Source organism: Cygnus atratus, chromosome 1, assembly GCF_013377495.2.
Source record: "Cygnus atratus isolate AKBS03 ecotype Queensland, Australia chromosome 1, CAtr_DNAZoo_HiC_assembly, whole genome shotgun sequence".
Lineage (NCBI taxonomy): Eukaryota > Metazoa > Chordata > Aves > Anseriformes > Anatidae > Cygnus > Cygnus atratus.
The window spans coordinates 64,990,747-65,011,296 of record NC_066362.1 but is presented as its reverse complement, the minus strand read 5'-3'; the positions used below and the strand labels follow the sequence as shown (position 1 = coordinate 65,011,296).

The following is a 20,550-nucleotide window of genomic DNA, read 5'->3' as shown; positions in this document are numbered from 1 at the left end:
TGTGAGTATGGGTACCCTCAGATTGCTTAAAGATGTTGACATAAACAATGAAAGACAGCTTTTAAAGAGGCGTAGCCAAGGCAGGTAACAATGAAACACCGATACGCAAACTAGGTTCATTATTTACATAATTTTCTTTCTCCCCTGATTTTATAATTATTTTAATTATATCATAGTTCTTACATTCCACTGATCTACCAGTTGTGTTGGGAGATATTTGCTAAATAAAACCCATCACTGGTATAATGCAGGCATCATCAGATGACAACTCCTATATTCATTACCGTTAATAGATGTGGGCAGGAGAAGGAATGCTTGATAACAACCCTGACTTAATGATAAAAACAATCAGAACTTTAACACTACAGTAAAGCTGGCAGGAATAGAAGCTTTCTAAAAAGCTCACAATGGATGCTTCTCCCTAGTTACAAGTATTGCTCTAGCATAAGATCCTTCTTGGAGGACACAAGATGCTTAGTCTGGGAAGACCAGATTAACCAATGCTTTCAGACTATTGCTGAATGCAATGGAGGATACAGCCTGCACACAGCTCTGTAGAGACGAATCACTGTTGAATAGTGTCATTCCTGCCTGCCTGAACATGGAATTTCATGCTTGAACACCAGATTAGGAGGTTCAGTGATGGGGTACCACAGCAAGCTCATTCAGCCACAGCCTGCACCAGCTCTGACTTCCTGATGTGCCAAGAGCTGGACTATTTGGGGTTCTGTGGCTATGTGTGTTTTTTTTAAACAGCTGTTTCTGCAGTAACACAAAGTTTCAGTTTCCCACAAAACAAAGGAAAAGGGAGAGAACGGGAAATAAAGGACAGCTAAATAAAGAACAAATGAAAAAAGGCTATACTATTATAAGAAAAAGGTGAGGATGGATTGAGGAGTCACCATAAAATCATTACAAGGGCTTCTTTATCTGATCCTCTCTACAGATGGATTTACAGTTGCTGGCAATCTCTCTCATCTTTTCTTAGAAGTAGGTTTCAAAAGTGATTTCAGTGTTGATCTTAAAGCACCTTAACAAAGGTTGACTTTCCGAAGGCAGACACGTGCCTTCTAAAAATCAGAATAATTTCAAATGTCTAAACTTAAATACCAATGCGTAAAAGTGTTTGTGTCTTGTATTCTTATCTGTTTACAGCAGTTATGGTGTTATAAAATCTATTATTTTTTCCCCTGTGAAACACCACGTGGGACTTCAGGCCTAATGTTCATTTTGTACAATTTAAAAACAAGACTGAAAAGAAAGGATTTCTTCATTTCCAAACTTGGAAATCATGAAAATCTTTACTTTTAATGTATTTGTGTGGTCATTGATGGAGCTGGACTAGTTATGGGCCTAATCACTCTTTACAAGACCTTATTCTCAAGTGCTTGTCAGGTATTAACAAATTCTGCTGAAATTTTCCATGAGAGGTGTCAGCCTCACCCTATTTTTTGGGGGGACAATTACAGCTGTGTCCTTTACACACCAAAGGCAGCATTCTTGTGGAAAAATGTGTTCATGTGGTTAAAGACCGTGTCACTTCACTGTGATATATCAGCTGCCAAAGGAGGTGAATTAATGTTACATGGCAATCTTCAATTTGGAATGTCTGAAATTTTGAGTGATTAAACTTAGAAACTTAATATTCACTTAATCTAGTGAAGGGAAGTAGATGAAAATCTTTAAATTTTGAAGGAGGTGAAGAAAAAGAGAGAAAAAAAAAAGTATGCACATGCATGCACCTGAAAATATAATCAACAACAGAGAATTCTGCTTTGTATTCATACCATGCAACCATGATATAAAAATACTCAATTTGCCTTTATGATTTAAAATACCCAAATGGATTAAAGTGTTTTAAATTGATACTTAATTATTTCATTTTTTCCTATGCCCAAATAAGAGTTCACGTTATTTTTGGATGACTTTAATGAGCCTTCCCATATTATAATACAGAATTACAGATATACCATCTCTCAAGGTTAAATTTAACTGTGATGATTATGAGTTTATAAATACCTTTTTGTTCTTTGATTTGACATCATCCCTTTCACTTTAAATTCCCTATATGCCCTGATGCAGTTCTTGTTTATAAATTCTCTTTTTAAATTCTTTTGAAATGCACAGAAGCATCCAACTTGAAAACCCTGAACAACTATTGGAAGATACGAGAAGTGGTTTGAAAATATGTATTTCAACTTCAAATTGTTGACTTAAGATAAGCTTAGGGCACAATTTACTACTATAGTTTTCTTTATACTAGTCTAAAAACGATAAATCTGATGAAACATGCAGTTAATTTCTCTCCTCCTCTACCTTCCACAGATGCAAACATACTGCCATCTTATAGACAGAGTAAGATACTTCCTTCTACTCTCCATGTTTTTCAGCATTCCTTCTGTATCACCCTATATTTTTGAACCTTTTGTTCTTTCTTGAGAAGAAATATTTAAGAGGAGGAGTATCTTTTAGCTTCAAAAAAGCTATACGTATCAAAAGTTTGAAGGTTTCTTCTTGAACAAGGCATCCTTAAATTCCTTCTAGAAAAACTCACCAAAATCTCTCCCTTAAAAGTCATCATCTTCAGCTGTCCTTAATGGGACTGCTGGTACTCCAAAGGTGGGCACTGTCTTCTTTTGGTCCCCAGTCAAAGTCAAGTTTCCTTCAGAAAAGAAGTGGTAGTGCCCTATGGGCTTACAAGGACTACCTATCCAATACAGTGAGCATACCAAGTTAAAATCAGGTTAAAGTCCGTAACTGGTATCAGGACTTCCATACATACTCACTCACTGCTTACTTCCGAAGCAACATCTACATATGTATTTACTGCTGCCTCTTAAGTACATACTTTTTTTTTCCTCTGTACAGGACAGAAAACACAATAAAACTTAAGAATGAGGCAATACTGACCTCTATCAATGACACATTTTAGCGCACTTGAGTTTTAGCTGGTTAGCAGAACTGATAGCAGAGATTAGAATCAAAGGTAAAGTAAAACACAGCAGAAAATTAGACTAAAAAGTACCAGTTTCTACAGAGTTTAAATTAAGAATAGCAGCAACCCTGCTTTGGACTGTGGTCATAACCACCGTGGCAGGACTTGAACGCAGAGACTGTTAGAGCTTGTATTTGACATAACTAGTTCCTGTTTAATCTAAGAAAACAAGCGTAATTGCAGCAGCCCCAAACAGCAGCAGCAGCAGCAGCCAGCAGTGACATTCCACCCCGTACGGAACAGTAGCCTTACAGAGCACTCACTTTCCCAGGAAGTCCCACACAAACCCCCCTACGTGTTGCGGTGCAGGGACCGACACCTGGTAGGGAGGGTGCAATTTGCGGGAGGCGTGCTTTCTGAGAAAAGGCATAGTCAAAAAACCCCCACACGTACAAAACAAAACAACTCGTGGAACCAGGATGTGACAATATAAATGGAAAGAAAAAGCAAGGAAGGAAACAAGACACAAAATGAAAAGTTACAGAGAGACAGGAGATTATGGAATGGCAATACAAAAAGCAAACAGTTCATTAGAAAAAAAGTGAATAACCAGACAGCTACAAAACCTCTACAGCACCACAACTGGGACAAAACCAAAACTTTTAGGGCTGTTCACCCATAGAAGAAATGGAAATTTATGGCCCACCCCCCCCCATAAAAAAAGCAAAATCCTGCTCACAGAGACTATAAATTAGTGAGTTTGTACTCTAAATATGATGTTGATACCAAAGTGTTTTTCAAAAGTTTGCATAGCATGCACCACATTTAATACATTATTTTTGGAAATCTTCCCTCCCATTCACAGTTGAAAAACAAAGTCCCCCACCCAGTAATTGCAACAGTTACTAAAGAGTGGAAGCATCTCCCCTTTTTTTTTTTTTAATCTGAACTAAAGGGAGTTTTGCAATCATTGAAAAGGTTTATAATGACAGTCTTCTGCTTTCCATTTCATCTTCCTCTCCTCCTACCTTTCTCCTTCTGTTTCACTGTACATACCTCTCTAACAGGTGATTCATTTCTTCTCTTCTATGGACAAAACCATGTTATTATTTCTCTTCTCCTCCTAGTCCAGTTGTCACATATAACTAGCATAAGGAAAAACTCCAGGGAGAGACTGTCTCTTTTGAAAAATCCCATTTTCATTAGTACAGTTACTCTCTGAACGCGACTTATTTCTTCTCATGTTGCCCTACATAGCATAATAACAGTTCCTAACAGACACAGCTATATTCACTCTTGTTTGCTGACAAATGCTTCTGCAAGCATTGAAATTCTTATTTACACAGAAGAGTTTGAACAGCTGTAGAGGCATTAGAAGTCATGATTTCTAGCTTACTCTGCATGGACTGGTTTAGGAAGGACTCTTACAAGGCAACATTATCAATTCTTTTCAAGAAACCAAGACTGTAGCTCTAGAACTTCCTCATAACATGCCTGGACATATCTGTTTAGCATGAAAGAATAATTTATAAACAAACATGGTAAACACTTACATTATACATATATATATATATAAACAACTATATATTTAATAGGCATGTTAAAATCTCTGCTTTATGTAAAAACTCACAAGTAGAAAGCAAGCTTTCAGAGAATAGAGATTGGGGGGGGCAATTGGAAAGAACTTAGGCAAAATAGAAAACTCAGCAATTATTCAGAAGATGAGAATGTACTAGTCACTACAAAGTATCTGAAATCTTGATATTGTTTTCCCCATATTGTGACTATATTGCAGTTCCACCTGAAAAATCATTGTTATTTTGCTAATTCACCACACTAACAATAGGTACCTTGGGTCTCCAGATCTTGAGGACCCTTTCCATTCCCACTTACAGTGGTTAATCCTAATGGCTCAGGAGCAGTCTGTCCCCACGTGCCCAAAGACAAACCGGCCCAGAAGAAGACCGGCCTGGCTGAACAGAGAGTTGTGGCTTGAGTTTAGGAGAAAAAAGAGGGTTTATAATCTTTGGAAAAGAGGGCGGGCCACTCACAAGGACTATAAGGATGTTGCGAGGCTGTGCAGGGACAAAATTAGAAAGGCCAAAGCTTATCTGGAGCTCAATCTGGCTACTGCCATTAAAGATAACAAAAAATGTTTTTATAAATACATCAACACAAAAAGAACGACTAAGGAGAATCTCCATCCTTTACTGGATGCGGGGGGAAGCTTAGTTACAAAAGATGAGGAAAAGGCTGAGGTGCTCAATGCCTTCTTTGCCTCAGTCTTTAGCGGCAAAACCAGTTGTTCTGTGGATACCCAGTACCCTGAGCTGGTGGAAGGGGATGGGGAGCAGGATGTGGCCTTCACTATCCGCGAGGAAATGGTTGGCAACCTGCTACAGCACTTGGATGTACGCAAGTCGATGGGGCCGGATGGGATCCACCCGAGGGTACTGAGGGAACTGACAGAGGAGCTGGCCAAGCCGCTTTCCATCATTTATCGGCAGTCCTGGCTATCAGGGGAGGTCCCAGTCGACTGACGGCTAGCAAACGTGACGCCCATCTACAAGAAGGGCTGGAGGGTAGACCCGGGGAACTATAGGCCTGTTAGTTTGACCTCAGTGCCAGGGAAGCTCATGGAGCAGATTGTCTTGAGTGTCATCACGTGGCACTTGCAGGGTAACCAGGCGATCAGGCCCAGTCAGCATGGGTTTAGGAAAGGCAGGTCCCGCCTGACAAACCTGATCTCCTTCTATGACAAAGTGACTCGCTTAGTGGATGAGGGAAAGGCTGTGGATGTGGTCTACCTTGACTTCAGTAAGGCTTTTGACACCGTTTCCCACAACATTCTCCTCAAGAAACTGGCTGCTCATGGCTTGGACTGGTGTACGCTTCGTAGGGTTAAAAACTGGCTGGATGGCCGGGCCCAAAGAGTTGTGGTGAATGGAGTCAAATCCAGTTGGAGGCCGGTCACTAGTGGTGTCCCCCAGGGCTCAGTGCTGGGGCCAGTCCTCTTTAATATCTTTATCGATGATCTGGTTGAGGGGATCGAGTGCACCCTCAGTAAGTTTGCAGATGACACCAAGTTAGGTGCGTGTGTCGATCTGGTGGAGAGTAGGAAGGCTCTGCAGGAGGATCTGGATAGGCTGGACTGATGGGCTGAGGCCAACTGTATGAAGTTCAACAAGGCCAAGTGCCGGGTCCTGCACCTGGGGCGCAACAACCCCAAGCAGAGCTACAGGCTGGGAGATGAGTGGTTGGAAAGCTGCCTGGCAGAGAAGGACCTGGGAGTATTGGTTGATAGTCGGCTGAATATGAGCCAGCAGCATGCTCAGATGGCCAAGAAGGCCAACAGCATCCCGGCTTGTATAAGAAGCAGTGTGTCCAGCAGGTCTAGGGAAGTGATTGTCCCCCTGTACTCGTCTCTGGTGAGGCCCCACCTCGAGTACTGTGTTCAGTTTTGGGCCCCTCGCTACAAGAAGGACATGGAGGTGCTCGAGAGAGTCCAGAGAAGGGCAACGAAGCTGGTGAGAGGTCTGGAGAACAAGTCTTATCAGGAGCAGCTGAGGGAGCTGGGATTGTTCAGCCTGGAGAAGAGGAGGCTCAGGGGCGACTTTATCACTCTCTATAGGTACCTTAAAGGAGGCTGTAGCGAGGTAGGGGTTGGTCTATTCTCCCACGTGCCTGGTGACAGGACGATGGGGAATGGGCTAAAGTTGCGCCAGGGGAGGTTTAGGTTGGATATTAGGAAGAACTTCTTCACCAAAAGGGTTGTTAGGCATTGGAATGGGCTGCCAGGGGAAGTGGTTGTCACCATCCCTGGAGGTCTTTAAAAGACGTTTAGATGTAGAGCTTAGTGATATGGTTTAGTGGAGGACTTGTTAGTGTTAGGTCAGAGGTTGGACTAGCTGATCTTGGAGGTCTCTTCCAACCTATATGATTCTGTGATTCTGCTAAAGAACATGAATATTCCCAGATTTTTTTTTCCTTGATTTACATGGCTGCAGTAAGTCACATGATAACAAAAGCAGTCTCCTCTTTGACATAGCTGAAATACATGTTAGAATTACTAGAAGCAAAAGAAAAGAAATATTCTATCTCAGTACTGGCAGGAAAGAAAACAAGCTAAAAAGAGAAGAGGGCACTCAATTTTTTTTTAAATAATAGGAGAGATCAGTTGGTAAGAAGGAATGGATAGCACTGAATAGCCAAAGTATTCCACAAAGCTGCTATGGAATGATGTCCAGTCATTTTGGGGTTTTATGCTTTCATTGACATAGCATAAGTTTGGTTTGTGACTGGTAAGCAGCAAGAAACAACCACTGTAGCACAGAAAACTCAATAACTGCTTTGCTGATCTCTGGAATTTCATCTTTCAAAGAAAAAGGGCCTTTATAACTCTTTAATGACTGGGTGCCAGTGCTTTTATCTGTAAAAGAGAAAAAGGTCCGGCTTTGTTTATCTTCTTTGTTATCATTTTGTAGACTATAAGCTATTTCGATTATAGGCTATTTATATGTATTCATTCAGTTTTTGACACTGAAAGTCCCAATCTGGACTGGAATTTCAGAATGCTAACGTAATTAAAAAAAAAAACAGTCGGACATATTAAAAACACGCATCAGAAAATTCTCTTCCTGCCATTCCATTCTCCTCTAGGAATCAGGTTGTAAGGTATGATTAATATTTCCAACTCACTTTTCCTAGTCAGTAATTCCTTCTGCACACAGAAAGAATTAAAGCACTATGAACAGATTTCTTCCCCGTACCTTAGTTCTTTTTGATGTTTGTTGCTCCTGACCCCCTTGTCAACTCGTAATAATGACATCGGGAATTCAGTGCCTGAGATAGACACCTGTAAGGGACTGAAAAATCCTGCAGAAAAACATGACTTGGAACTACTATTTAGCTTTCTTCAAGGCTATACTTAATGCACCTTCTCTACCAATCTATTGCCCAAATGCTCTGCTGAATACATGATGTATGGAATGGGCTGAAAGTTAAATTATTCAGAAAAAAGGGAAGATTGTTAGGAAGTTCATTATGTTCTCTTTTGAGTGTTTGAACTTATACCACAGGTGTAAGAAGTAACAAAACAAGATGATCCTTACAACCACAAAGAGAGAAGAAACCTAGCTGACAAGTTGAACTGCTCTATTACTTTCAGGAAAATAAGAATGCATCCTACAGTGAAAGATAGAGTTGAGTAAAGCTATTCAGTCCAGTAGTTTCACTGCAGTACAAGCAAATTATTTGAAGTTAGTGGACTCAGAGGATCTTCTACCCACAGGATTTATCACTGAGATTTTCTTGCACAAGATGAAGGAAGAAAAATGAAGGCACACAGCAGATGCTGCAGAAGTTAAAGAGATATCTAGACCTTCCCGTTAATGCTTTCTCTGAACACAGTGAAAACAATCTCAGATCCCTAGGGTGGACTTTCTATTAGCAGAGCTTCTTAGAACAGAATTTTTCAAATCATTCAGAGGAGCCCATTATTTGACTATCATCAACTAAATGAAAATCATTATCGCCCTTGTGAAGTACCTGAAAAATCTTCTCCTTAATTTCTCTCACCTCTCGGACACTAAACGCAGAGCAGTTAAACAGCAATAGGATAAAAATTAGAAAGACTATTCTGGCACAAGGCAAATGCAAAGGCGAATAATCAAATTTCCATTTTGCTCTTCTAAGTAAGTGATTCTTTATCATGAATGGTAGAGTAAAAAAAAAAAAAAAAAAACACAGGTATTTCTGCTTAGAAACTCTCTCTCGAACCATTAGAAGGTGAGAAAATAACAGAGAAGAGAATCTATTTCAGGTCATTCCCAAGATCTATTGGATTGTGATGCAGATGTCATGGAATCATAATACACTACCATTTTTGTTTGGGACATTCAAGAGTAGAAAAAATATCTCGATATCCTGCCTCCAACACAAAGATGGAAAATGTTTTATTACATTTGGTTTGGACAAACACAGATCTATTCATTCAGCTTTACATTAGCCAAACTTTACCTGTGTCTCTACCATAACAAAGAGTTTCAATGCCATTTGTCAGAAGAAGGTAACCATCATGAGTTCTTAGAAGTCATTTTTCCTGTTTGATTTTTTTGGGAGGGAGAAACATACCCGAGGAATTTATTAAACAAAATGAATAAATTGTTCTCCAAATACACTACAGCGCTGGCAACTTTTCCTACCATCTCCACTCCCTGACAGCTCTATCTACCCCTCTAGTTCTATCTGTATGAGCTCTGCTTTTGAACAACTAGTTAAAGAAAGCACCCAGTAAGAGACTTTTTCAATACTAAAATTAAGTACTGAAGCAGAAAAACGCTAAAGAGACTTTCCCAAAATAGACACTCCAAGGTTTCTGAGACAAGAAAAATGGAATAAGTTAGCTCTACCTTTAGGCAGCTCTTTTGTGACTAGTAGCTTTATACCATTCTCACCTTTCCAGTTCTGCAATCTTCTTATCCTTATCATTCTTCTCATTTTCCATCTCTTTCAAGATTTCCAGAAGGCGATCCACTTCAGCTTGAGCCTTGCCAGATTCTTCCCGATACCGTGTTACCTCCCGTTCCAGCTGCTGCATACGATCACTCAGCTCTGGACTGGTCCTCGCCTCAAGAGTTGCCTCATGAGCCTGTGAGAAAAAGGGTCAGGAAAAACACTTTACTCACACTCGTATTTTACAGATACTATAATGACTGCAAAACTATATCTACTTCAAATGAGAAGATTAATTATTAAGGAGAAATGAGCATAGTGTGCATATACCACTTTAAGTATGGGAAAATACTCTCCAGGAAGAGAAAAGTTCGGAAATGTTTAAAAATTATATATATATATATATATATATAGTTTAAAAATTTTAAGTGATTTTTAACTGAAACAGAACTGACAAAAAAAAAAGTAAAAATATGAAAAACATTAAATCTCTTTGAAAGGAAGGAAAAAGAAAATTCCTAAAATACACTTCTAAAACAGCGATATAACCATAGAATTAGATATCTGAGATATTTTTAAGCTGGATAATTTAGAAAACCAAATCACAGGTTAATAGCTTCCAATTAATAAATCTGTATGTGAAATTTCAGATAGATTTGCACAGACAGTGCTCTTGAACTGATGCCCTTGTTAGTTATCTCAGAAATATAGATTAATATGAATATGGCTACATAATGAAATTATCTTTGACTAGTTGTTTAGGAAGCATGTTTTAAAATCAGGCTATGAGGACAAGAAGCATCAGAGGACTGAGGATAAAATGGCTCCAACTAAGACCCTTTTAATTAATTAATTAAATTATTTTAAGTGGCCTGATTTGTTGTAAAAATGGCTAATTTATTAGTAAAATCAATTCAATGGTTCCCACACATAGCAAAGACAAAGGAAAGGCAGTATTTATGCTTGAGTTTAAACCAGCAGACTGAGGACTATCTTTTCAGGGTCCTAAGTGTAGTTGTCAGCTTGCATCAGGAGAGCTGGGCAAACCATACCTTCATAAGACATTCTCTCCCTCCCCCTACACCTGTGGATCTTGAGCTGCTATTTGATATTAATCAAAGCTACTTCCGAACTGCTCAAATTTGCTTTAGTGAATAGCAGGTTTGGCGGAGCTATTCCGCCAACCAAGACTGCCTGTGAACTCAAGGCCTTTCTTTTCCCTGGAACAAACCTACAACAGAATATAAAACTATTGACCTTTCCCCCTGTTGTGCAGCTTGGAAATTTATTTTACAAGCTGCAAATGTTCTGCTCCAAAGCACAGTAAGACTAGATCCAACAGGATAGGACTCTCTTACTTTTAAAGGCAACTGGACAGAACTGCAGCAAAATAAACCTCTGGGTTTAAGCTGCTGCTTCTCTAGAACCAACCAACAGCAAAGACACACTTGGAGAAAGCAGTTTAGTTATTCAGCAAAATGAGACTGAATGAAAATACCTATTCACTGACCTCAGCGTTTTAACCTTGGAATCTCCTGTTTTTAATTAAATCTGTTAAAGCCCACACCCTATTCTAGTGAAATTCTGCTGAATCTCAGAGCAGAGTGTTCCAGGACAGAAGCATGCCTCAATGCTGTTCTTTACTGGGAGTGTGAGATGGATCTGAGTTGCCCAAATACTGGAACACAGAATCATCTAGGTTGGAAGAGACCTCCAAGATCACCTAGTCCAACCTCTGACCTAACACTAACAAGTCCTCCACTAAACCATATCACTAAGCTCTACATCTAAACATCCTTTTAAGACCTCCAGGGATGGTGACAACCACTTCCCCTGGCAGCCCATTCCAATGCCTAACAACCCTTTCGGTAAAGAAGTTCTTCCTAATATCCAACCTAAAACTCCCCTGGCGCAACTTTAGCCCATTCCCCCTCATCCTGTCACCAGGCACGTGGGAGAACAGACCAACCCCCACCTTGCTACAGCCTCCTTTAAGGTACCTATAGAAAGCGATAAGGTCGCCCCCGAGCCTCCTCTTCTGACTAAGCAATCCCAGCTCCCTCAGCTGCTCCTGATAAGACTTGTTCTCCAGACCCTTCATCAGCTTTGCTGCCCTTCTTTGGAAAGGGCACACTCCAGCACCTCCATGTCCTTCTTGTAGTGAGGGGCCCAAAACTGAACACAGTACTCGAGGTGCGGTCTCACCAGAGCCGAGGAGTGCCAGAGCACTTCATGTTCCAGAGCCTTGGCCATGCAGCAGCCTGCCTGAGGGCCTATGCTAAACAGTTTTGGGTTTGTTTTATTTGAAGCAGGAGTTCCAGAAAACTGGATAACCTGCACAGTATTTTATCCTAGAACAAAATGCCTGACAACTACCAGGTCTCTGGGGCTGGGCTCTCTGCACATCCGCCCAACAACCACAGATCCTGGAAGAACAGAGCCCTTTCTGGAGGCCGTGTGTTTAGGCTCCCCACTTCTGAGAGACTTCCATGTCAAACCTCCCCACTCCTCTGTCACTGAGCTGTAAGTTTGAAAATCCTGCTTCTGAGCTGCTGAGCCAGCTCCAGATCCAAGTGCACCCCTGGTGAGCCTGAGAACTTTGTGAAACCTTTTGGAGTTACAGCTGCCTACGTTTCCACATTCCTTACCGCCAAATAAGCAGTTTGAATTAGAGCGCACTTTCCAAGGGTTCATGAGGCAAGTGGAAGTCTAAATAACGTGTTGCCAACACAATGTTGAGGCTGGGAAGACCTTGCAGCAATGAGACAGACAAGTGCATTAGTTCCACTGAACAGCCGCAGGCATCAGGGAACGTACTTTGTTTTTGAAAGAGTATCGTTGAGTGTTCCTGAAATGTGTTATCAGAAGAAAATGCAAGAAATCTGAAATGTTTGATCTCATTTCCTTTTCAATTATACCTACATTTCAAACAAAAACTCCATCATTCTCTCCCACTTGCTGGTTTGCAGGAACTGGGAATACTGTTTTTGAGGAGTGTCTATAAATCTATTGGAGGCATCTATTTTTTCCTAAGAGACACTGTGTATAGAGTTAAGTCTGGTTTTTCACCGGAGGCACAGCCTGAATTCTTCTATACTGGATTTGGGTATGTTCCCAACATCTCAAATTGTTTGTTTTAACAAATACTCCTCCAGGTTCTTTAAAGTCATCCAAAATACATACTCAGACAGTCAAGAACAGTGTTGTTTTTTTTGTGTCTTTTTGCTGTTGTTGTTGTTTTGTTTTTGTTTTTAATAAAAAAGCAAAGCTAGGCTGTTAGCATGGATTACAGACTTCTCTAATTCCAAAGAAGTTATAAGACCTAATGCAATTCTACAGTCAAGACAGTTCTGATTTATATTACTCCATGCTACTAAAAGCATCTCCACAACAACCCAAGAGACACTACCGAGAAGAGGAAATCAATTTTATTTTTTAGAAAATTAGCCAACAGCTCAGTGTGTCTGGTTCTTATAGAATGAAAGAGCTATTTACACGACATAAATTATTAGTTAAGACACGTAACACATGTTATTTGTATATAATGCACATAAGTATGGATACTTTCACCTAACACAAAGAGAATGTTATGTGATATGGTGTAAACTGGAGACCACTTCCTGAGCTGTGAATTACTGACTGAGTGACTTTGGTCCATTTTGTGGCTTATGTACAAAATACGTGTTACATGACCATATCTACAATCCTACTGGATTCATTTATTGTATAGGAGAGAAAACCAATGCATTTAGAGGTTTCCCACAAACTCACATCAAGATCTGAAACAGATGAAATTGGCTGCCTTCCCAGTGCAACATAGTGTGAAATAATTCAGCAGTGTATTAAAAAAAAAAAAGAAAAGTTGAACAGAAATAATGAATTCCTATATTCATAGTAGGAAAAAAAAAATCTAAAATCATACACAAAAAACTTTCCCTGCCCACCAAAGGTACAAAATTCCAAATACCATTTTCAAAACAGAATAGATATGTAAAGCGCCAAATGAATTAAAACAGTTTCTGCTGTATTAAGAGACCATAAAAAGAACGTATTGATAGGTCTGCTTTCAGGTCTGACTGAGGCTTGCTTGTAAATCTGCAGCCTCTTAATATAGTTACAAGCAAGTATGAAAATGTATAAATATATGATTAAAAAATAAATTGAAAAAACAACTTGCTTAGGGTGAAGGAAACACTGAACTTTCCTCTGACAAATGAGGTATACAACTGAAGGTGTGTCTACACAGGCCATTGAGTTTACCTGATTACAAGCTATTTAAAGCCTCTGTTACTATTACTGCTGGCCCTGTCATTAGCTCTTCAAATCTGATTCAGCATGGAGTCAAACAGGTGATTTCAACCTACTTTCAAGAGTGTTTTAAGCTTGCATGTTTCATTCTACATTAATCTGCATGAGAAACACACACCCAAATTTTAGCCAAAAAGCAGCACCTTCTTAAACTATGCTTTGATTAACAAAGCTCATCTGAGCAGTTTTCATCCCCTTCAGTGTAAATTTAATTCCAAATTCAAAGTGGTTCGGGACTGACAATAGTTGATCTTAACACTCTGGATTTGTTCTCAAAGTTCTTAAGAGTGACTATAAACTAAGAGGTGGTTTAACAGCTTTCTGCTTTTCTGCTCCTAGCCATTATTTCCCATCTGGAATGTGGTCAAGTGATGGGGCGAGCACTTCAGGTACCTACAGAATAAAAGAAAGAGTGATTGTTCCTCAAATAAACGTACTATAGCTTCTATTGCTTCCACAGAAAATCATTGGATAAAGCCAACTTCTGCATCTAGAGCAAAGATGAACAACGTTTCACAGAAATAACCACTATTTGCAGATGGAGAGGAGAAGAAGGCAAAACACATTGAGAAGAATTTTGTAAGTTAGTATTTCTCATGCCAAAAAACTCTTTACTAAGAGGAAAGGTGATCTTATACAGCTTAAAGTATGTCAGAGGCAAGAAAGAAAACAATAGCACAGATCTAATTCAAAAGTTCTAAAATATAAGTAAAAATTCCAAACATTATGACTAAGATTCCAAATCAATATTCCTAAAAGGTTAGCTAAATCAAACAGCAAATAATTCACAGCACTTTCTACTTTTACCTATGAACAGAGACAGTAAATTCAGTTTAACATTTCACATACAAATGTTGCCAAGAACTTTTGGCCACAAAGTAGAAGTTCCCAGGAATATGAAATCCCTTTTTAATTCACCCTCATACCTCCAAGTGTGCCTCACATCTCCTGAAAATAGTAAATGCATACACAAATATGAAAAAGTAACATTACTATTTATTGCAAAAGATAAGCACATATAACGATTTTTTTTCCTATTGTGACGGCAGCAATTTAAATGATAAAACATTTGCACTGACTTCCACCATGCCTTTATTAGTTTCGACAAAATTATATATTTGAAAGCAACCCTTTAGCTTCAATGTTCTAAACAACGTACTGTGATGGTTTTTCAAAAGGGTTGTGCTGGAAGTAAAAGGCTTAGTGAACTCTCTGATATACTTAGTACCAGAAAAAACTTTAGTCTGTCACAAGAAGTTGTTTTTTATCTTATTTTTAACAAATTCTTTTAAATCCCCTCCAGGAACTTTATGATCTTTATTAATGTGAATGTAAAACTTTGACACTTGAAAAGCAAGTATTTGGTTGGAATAATTTTATAAAGAACGCTGAAGGTCTAAATGAGAGGAAGATGTCTCAAGAGAACCCATTACTCTAAAAAGAAAACGAGAATGGAAACTTGTATTTTTCTGAAGAGATCAGAAAGATACGAATTCACATAGTTGATACTAAACATTACCAATTTGCTGTCTTTGGAAATTCCACCAACACAAAAAGTATAGAAGGAAAGAAAGGAAATATCCAAACTATGGTTGTCTTTGCAAGCATACTTCAGCATCCTTATGCATTCCTCTTCTGAATCACGCTTCAGTGACATGACCAAAAGCTAGTATTTTAAGAAACAGTGCTTCATTCTCTCTCTTCACGCACAGAAGAGATTTACTCAAAGAATCAGCAGATATTCAGTATTTGTGAGGATTTGGGGGGCTGGGAGGTTGATATTCAGTGTGTGGCTCTATGCCTTATTTACTCTGAAGTATACAAACCGAACTCTAAAAGAATGTATTTTCCCAGTTTTCTATCATGCGAATCATGACTGTAGGCTATTTGTTTGCAAACAGTAACTAACTTCACTTCATAACACCAGCATTATTATGAAGTTACCAGGATGTAAGGATGCACTATTATACCTACTGTGCAGGTAAAAGATTAAAAAAAATGCTAGGTATTTTTATTATTCACTTAATGCTTTCCTACTATTAGAAATATATATTTTCTAAATGGTAATCTTCTTCCTTATATACCTCTGGCTCATTCTCAGAATATTTTTCACAGAATACTGAAGATTGCAAGAGGCTGGTAGACAACATTTTAGTTATGAAATACTATAACAACCACCTCATAATCAAAAATTAGGAAGGCCACACAATGTTGCAACAGCCATTTCCTAGCTTTTGGATGTCTAATTTTTCAAAATTTATGTTATGTTCACAAGGCTTTTGGAAGGGGAGATAGAGTTGGTAAGTTTAATTTTTTAATTATGATAAAATCACGTATGGGGGAAAAACACCCCCCTAAATATTATATAAGATGATGTTGATAATATCATCATCCATCAACAAGGCTTGTACTTTAGAAAACACCCCACAGCTTCTGCCAGTTCTCTAAAGGGAATGTATCACTTGTACCTTAGCTTCCTTATTGGTTATATCATAGGTGGGAATAAAACACAGTTTGTTCAAACATTTTATATTTTCTGACTTTAGAGTAATGGAGACATTCAGAAATCTTGCATTTTATTAAAGATTTCACAAAAAATATGCTCTCCTGGGCACAGATTTTCCTGCCTATTTGCAATAAGTACAATCCTTTTGTGCTATAATTCATTTCTCCAACCTTTTGTCAATGTTTATTTGGCCAGGTTCAAATTCCTCTTCTCCTACCCAGGCGGATTCCACTAATCTGCCAGGTGTCCCCATCTTTCTCCTTCCACTTTCTTCAGGTTTGGGGACACAACCCCTTCCCCACACCATGTCCTCCCTGAGTCCCAGGTTCAATACAATTTTCCTGGTAATGTTATCTACTCATTCCCTCAGCAAAATCCAATCTGTTTTTCTCTTCCCAGGGGCTAAATTCCAGTACTGGCTTCCAATCCTAGCAGATTATTTGTCCTGACCTGTTCGGCACAATGAGATGCTGCTTCTTGCTTCTGCTGTATTTGTATCAAGCAGTTGCTTGGAACCAGCAAGGTATTTATTGAAGAGTTTACTTAGCATTTACTGCTGCTTGCTCAAATGACCAGACATAGAAAGCATTATGGCAATGATGAGAGAAAACAGTAAGTTCTTCCTTTCACTCCAGGCCAGGGTATAATCAATGCAGATATAATCCCTGGGAAGTTCTATTGCTAAGTCTGTATCTCTACTGAGCACGTGCAAATAGGCAATGCAATTAACTGTTAGCCAGTTTAGGTAGATTTAAACAGGGGCCTAATAAATACCTGTTATAAGGACCATATCCTTCCATAAGAAAAAACTACTGGTCTAAACAAAGAAAGATTAAAAACCAATCTATTATATATTTTGTTTTTGAAAACACTGAACTGTTATGGCTGAGAGATTATTTCAAGAAGACACAGTATCAAACAGTCTCACATTGAATCAAACAACAAATTTCAAATGACAGGTTTTACAAAATCATAAACAATTAATTATAGAATCTATTTAATAGGACACATTAAACACATTTAGTAACAGATTGTACCAATAGCCTAAGCTATAGCAGAAGAGGATGGCAAATTCCTTGGAAGTGAAGAAATGTATTAATTTAACAGAAAATTCCTGAGTGCCTGCTTTTCATACCTGAACGCACAATACCTTTGGGAAAAAATACTCTGTCATGAAATGCTAAATAATGTAAAAGCCATATACACTAAACTTATATCCTTTAAGGATGTTACTCTGTGTGCACCAAATACCTTAGAATACTTATTAATGACTTTTTCTTTATGTGTAATAAAAATTTCAAAATGCAGCATAGTAGTTTTTATGCTCTAATTGACACTTGGTTGTTATTTCTGATAGTTCTAGCAACTACTTTACCCTGTTGCACATGCAACTCTTTTTCTAAATCTAGTCATATAAAGGCATTCTAGTGTCCCCTTTACTAAAATAATTTTTAATACAGAATGTCACAAAAACTGGGAAAAAAAAAAAGCCCTGAAAAAGCACTGGGAATTTTCTAACCTTCCAATAATTGTTGTCAGGATAGACAGCTACATTTACCCTGAATACTGTCAAAAGTAACACAGATCATGTTACAAAACTTTCTGAAGGCAGTAACACAGCCTTCAGAAAGTTTTGTAACATGATGTTTTATGCATGCATTCACAAAGAAATCTCTGATGAAAAACACCTTGGATTACATAATTTGCAGCACCAAGATATTATTATACAAACACTCCTTGAAAGGAGTGCTCTTTGACATCAAACAGAAAGTTGGTGATACAATCCAAAAATAAACTGACATAATACCAGTGAGCTTATTAATGATTATATTTTTTTATGGAATCTTTTACTTGCTTTATCTTAATTATTATTTCTAATGCGCTGCTGCACATGGTGTTTCAGAATACCTTCATACAATAAGCTTGATTTGCATGGAAATTCTTCTGCTTTCTTGGTCTGAAAATGCACAGGCAATGGAGATGAAAGAAAAGCTACAGGAGATCACTGGCAGCAAAGGGAAACAAAAACATTGGCACAACATTAAGTTGTCCAAGCAAAATGAATTTACTAACACAGCCAAAAAGTAAAAGCATCTTATAAGACTTTTCTGAACCTCACTAGTCAGATGTACCATTGCATTTGTTTGTATCCCACTACATTACCCATACCCACAACACTAAGTAATTCACCGATATATGCTGTGGTAGCCCAAATATGAAAGCACAGGTGAATACACATCCAACACACAAAAACTTAAATGGAGTTGACAATGGCCTTACAGCCATTACTAAACAGCTTTTGTAACAAGAAGAATATGGAAAGGTACCCTTGTTCTAAATTTGATCATGATTTCTTACTGTAAGACTTTTGTCCAGTCCTCAAATCTTGAATGTAGTCCAGTGTGTGATGACAGATGACAAACAGCATCAGAGCCCATATAAGACTAACCAAGCCAAATCTTGGGAAAAATACAATTTGGGTCAATACTTCATTTAGTCTGTTTTTCCTGTCTTTTGAAAGATATTACCCTCTTTAACTTGAGGGAAGAACACCACAGCAGGAAAAAATCCTACAAGTGAGCCTGTTGAATCTTGAGGTATTTTCCTGGCAGGGAATCACTGTTAACATTTCTCTTATGAAAAGTCCCCAGAGCAGCACCAAGGGGAAGTTTGTTAACATATGGTTTGGGACTCTTTCTTTTCTCTACTCTTGATCCCTTTCAAATGAGCAAAATATCTAGAGGGAGAGAAACTATTCACTGGCAACAAAGACCTGCTCATCTTTGCTGGAACAAATTCTAATATTAGTAGGTCTCTCCCAGATTAGAAAAACAAAATGAAACAAAGCATATTGGCTGGGAAAGATGAGAAAGAAAAGGCTAGGAAAAGAAGACATCCTGAAGACAACACAACTAGAAGAAAACTTTGCCACTAGAAAAATATTACCAACACACTTCACAGAAAAAAACATCTTAAAAAGAAACACTTGGAGAGAACCCCCTATATTCGGTTTCCCTCTAATAATTCCATCTCAGCATAAAAGGAGACTATTTAATGTATGACATCAAACCATGTAAACTCAACAGGGATTTATGGCTAGCTTTCAGCATGCAGAATGTCCCATAGTATCTCCTGGTGGTAGGTTGACAAGTGAGCACAGAAGCAATGGCAGTAGAATAATAAGAACATTTAGCACAGAGATTTGCATAAACATAATATTGTTATTAAAGAAAAAACACCACCAACAACAGCAACCCCCCCAAACAAGATGAAAAACACTGAAGTTCTATTTGCTACAAAATAGTCATTAGTAAGAAAAAGAAGAGTAATGGTAAGAACTAGACAGCTAGAATCAGAAATTGGACACTGCCTACATGGAAAGAAAAATAATATCAGCAACTTTTCAGCATCCCTACGCTGCACTTGGTTTATAATATTTCACTTTAGTATAATGTTAAATATCTTTTACAGACAAGGTGGAAGCTTGCACTTCTCATGATTTCTTAAAGGCTCACTTTTTAGAGATTAGCAAGAGTTTTTTCCCAAGGACTGCCCAAATCTTATTTACTTCGTGGTTTAACAGTGCTCAAGTTCAATCTCTTTTGAACTTCTGAGGCTAATAAAGTTAACTGAAAGTACTCAAATTGTTCAGTAGAAATAAGAGGCAATGGAAACAACAGTGATATTAGACATATCTCTATTCATACTGTAAGGGAAAGAACTTAGAAGGAAAAGCTTCTTGTCATTTGCTGTTAAGAGCTACACAAGTGTCCTTCATTCATGTGTCTTATGCAAAAAAAGGCACTATGTTACTGCAATAAAACTTAACATAATAAAATTCTTCTGGTCAATGTTAATTCAGTTTTAGACTGAATCTCTTGTGCAGCCATTAGTAGTAAGGTTAATTATGGCAGTTATTTGCAATGGTTAACAACGCAGATGTGTAAAACTGGGTTTTTATAAAAGTTTTAAATTGGAGCTGGATTATCTATCATATAATTGTTTCAAGGATGACAAGAAACTAATCCACCTCGAAAATGTCAAACTGCCTGAATAGCTAATGCACTTAAAGAGAGAAACCCTTTAAAAATATTTTTCTACTTTTCTGCAAATGACAAAAGCCATTGGCAAATTAAAAACAGCTGGGAAAAGATTATTAAAGAAATACCTAAACTTACTCGTAACTATAAAACATATTCAAGTGGTTAACAACTATATTTTCTGCTGTAACAAAGAGAAACAGTAACTTGATTCTAGAAAGCAAGGAGGATCAGTGGTAGAAGTGGGCTCTTTCATCCAACATGAGGAAAGCAAGATACAGTTAATTACATGAAAGCACACTGGGATC

At 38.2% G+C, this 20,550-nt stretch overlaps 1 protein-coding gene across 6 annotated transcripts in view; it reads right to left on the bottom strand.

Annotated features, from left to right (window-relative positions):
- The window catches only part of ERC1 (ELKS/RAB6-interacting/CAST family member 1), a 307,518-nt gene that overhangs the window by 166,046 nt on the left and 120,922 nt on the right, over positions 1 to 20,550 (bottom strand). For all 6 annotated transcript variants that reach the window (XM_035550781.2, XM_035550783.2, XM_035550786.2 and 3 more), the window contains one exon: positions 9,391 to 9,584. In XM_035550781.2, coding sequence (XP_035406674.1) covers positions 9,391 to 9,584 — 194 coding nt within the window. The remainder of the gene's footprint in view (positions 1 to 9,390; positions 9,585 to 20,550) is intronic.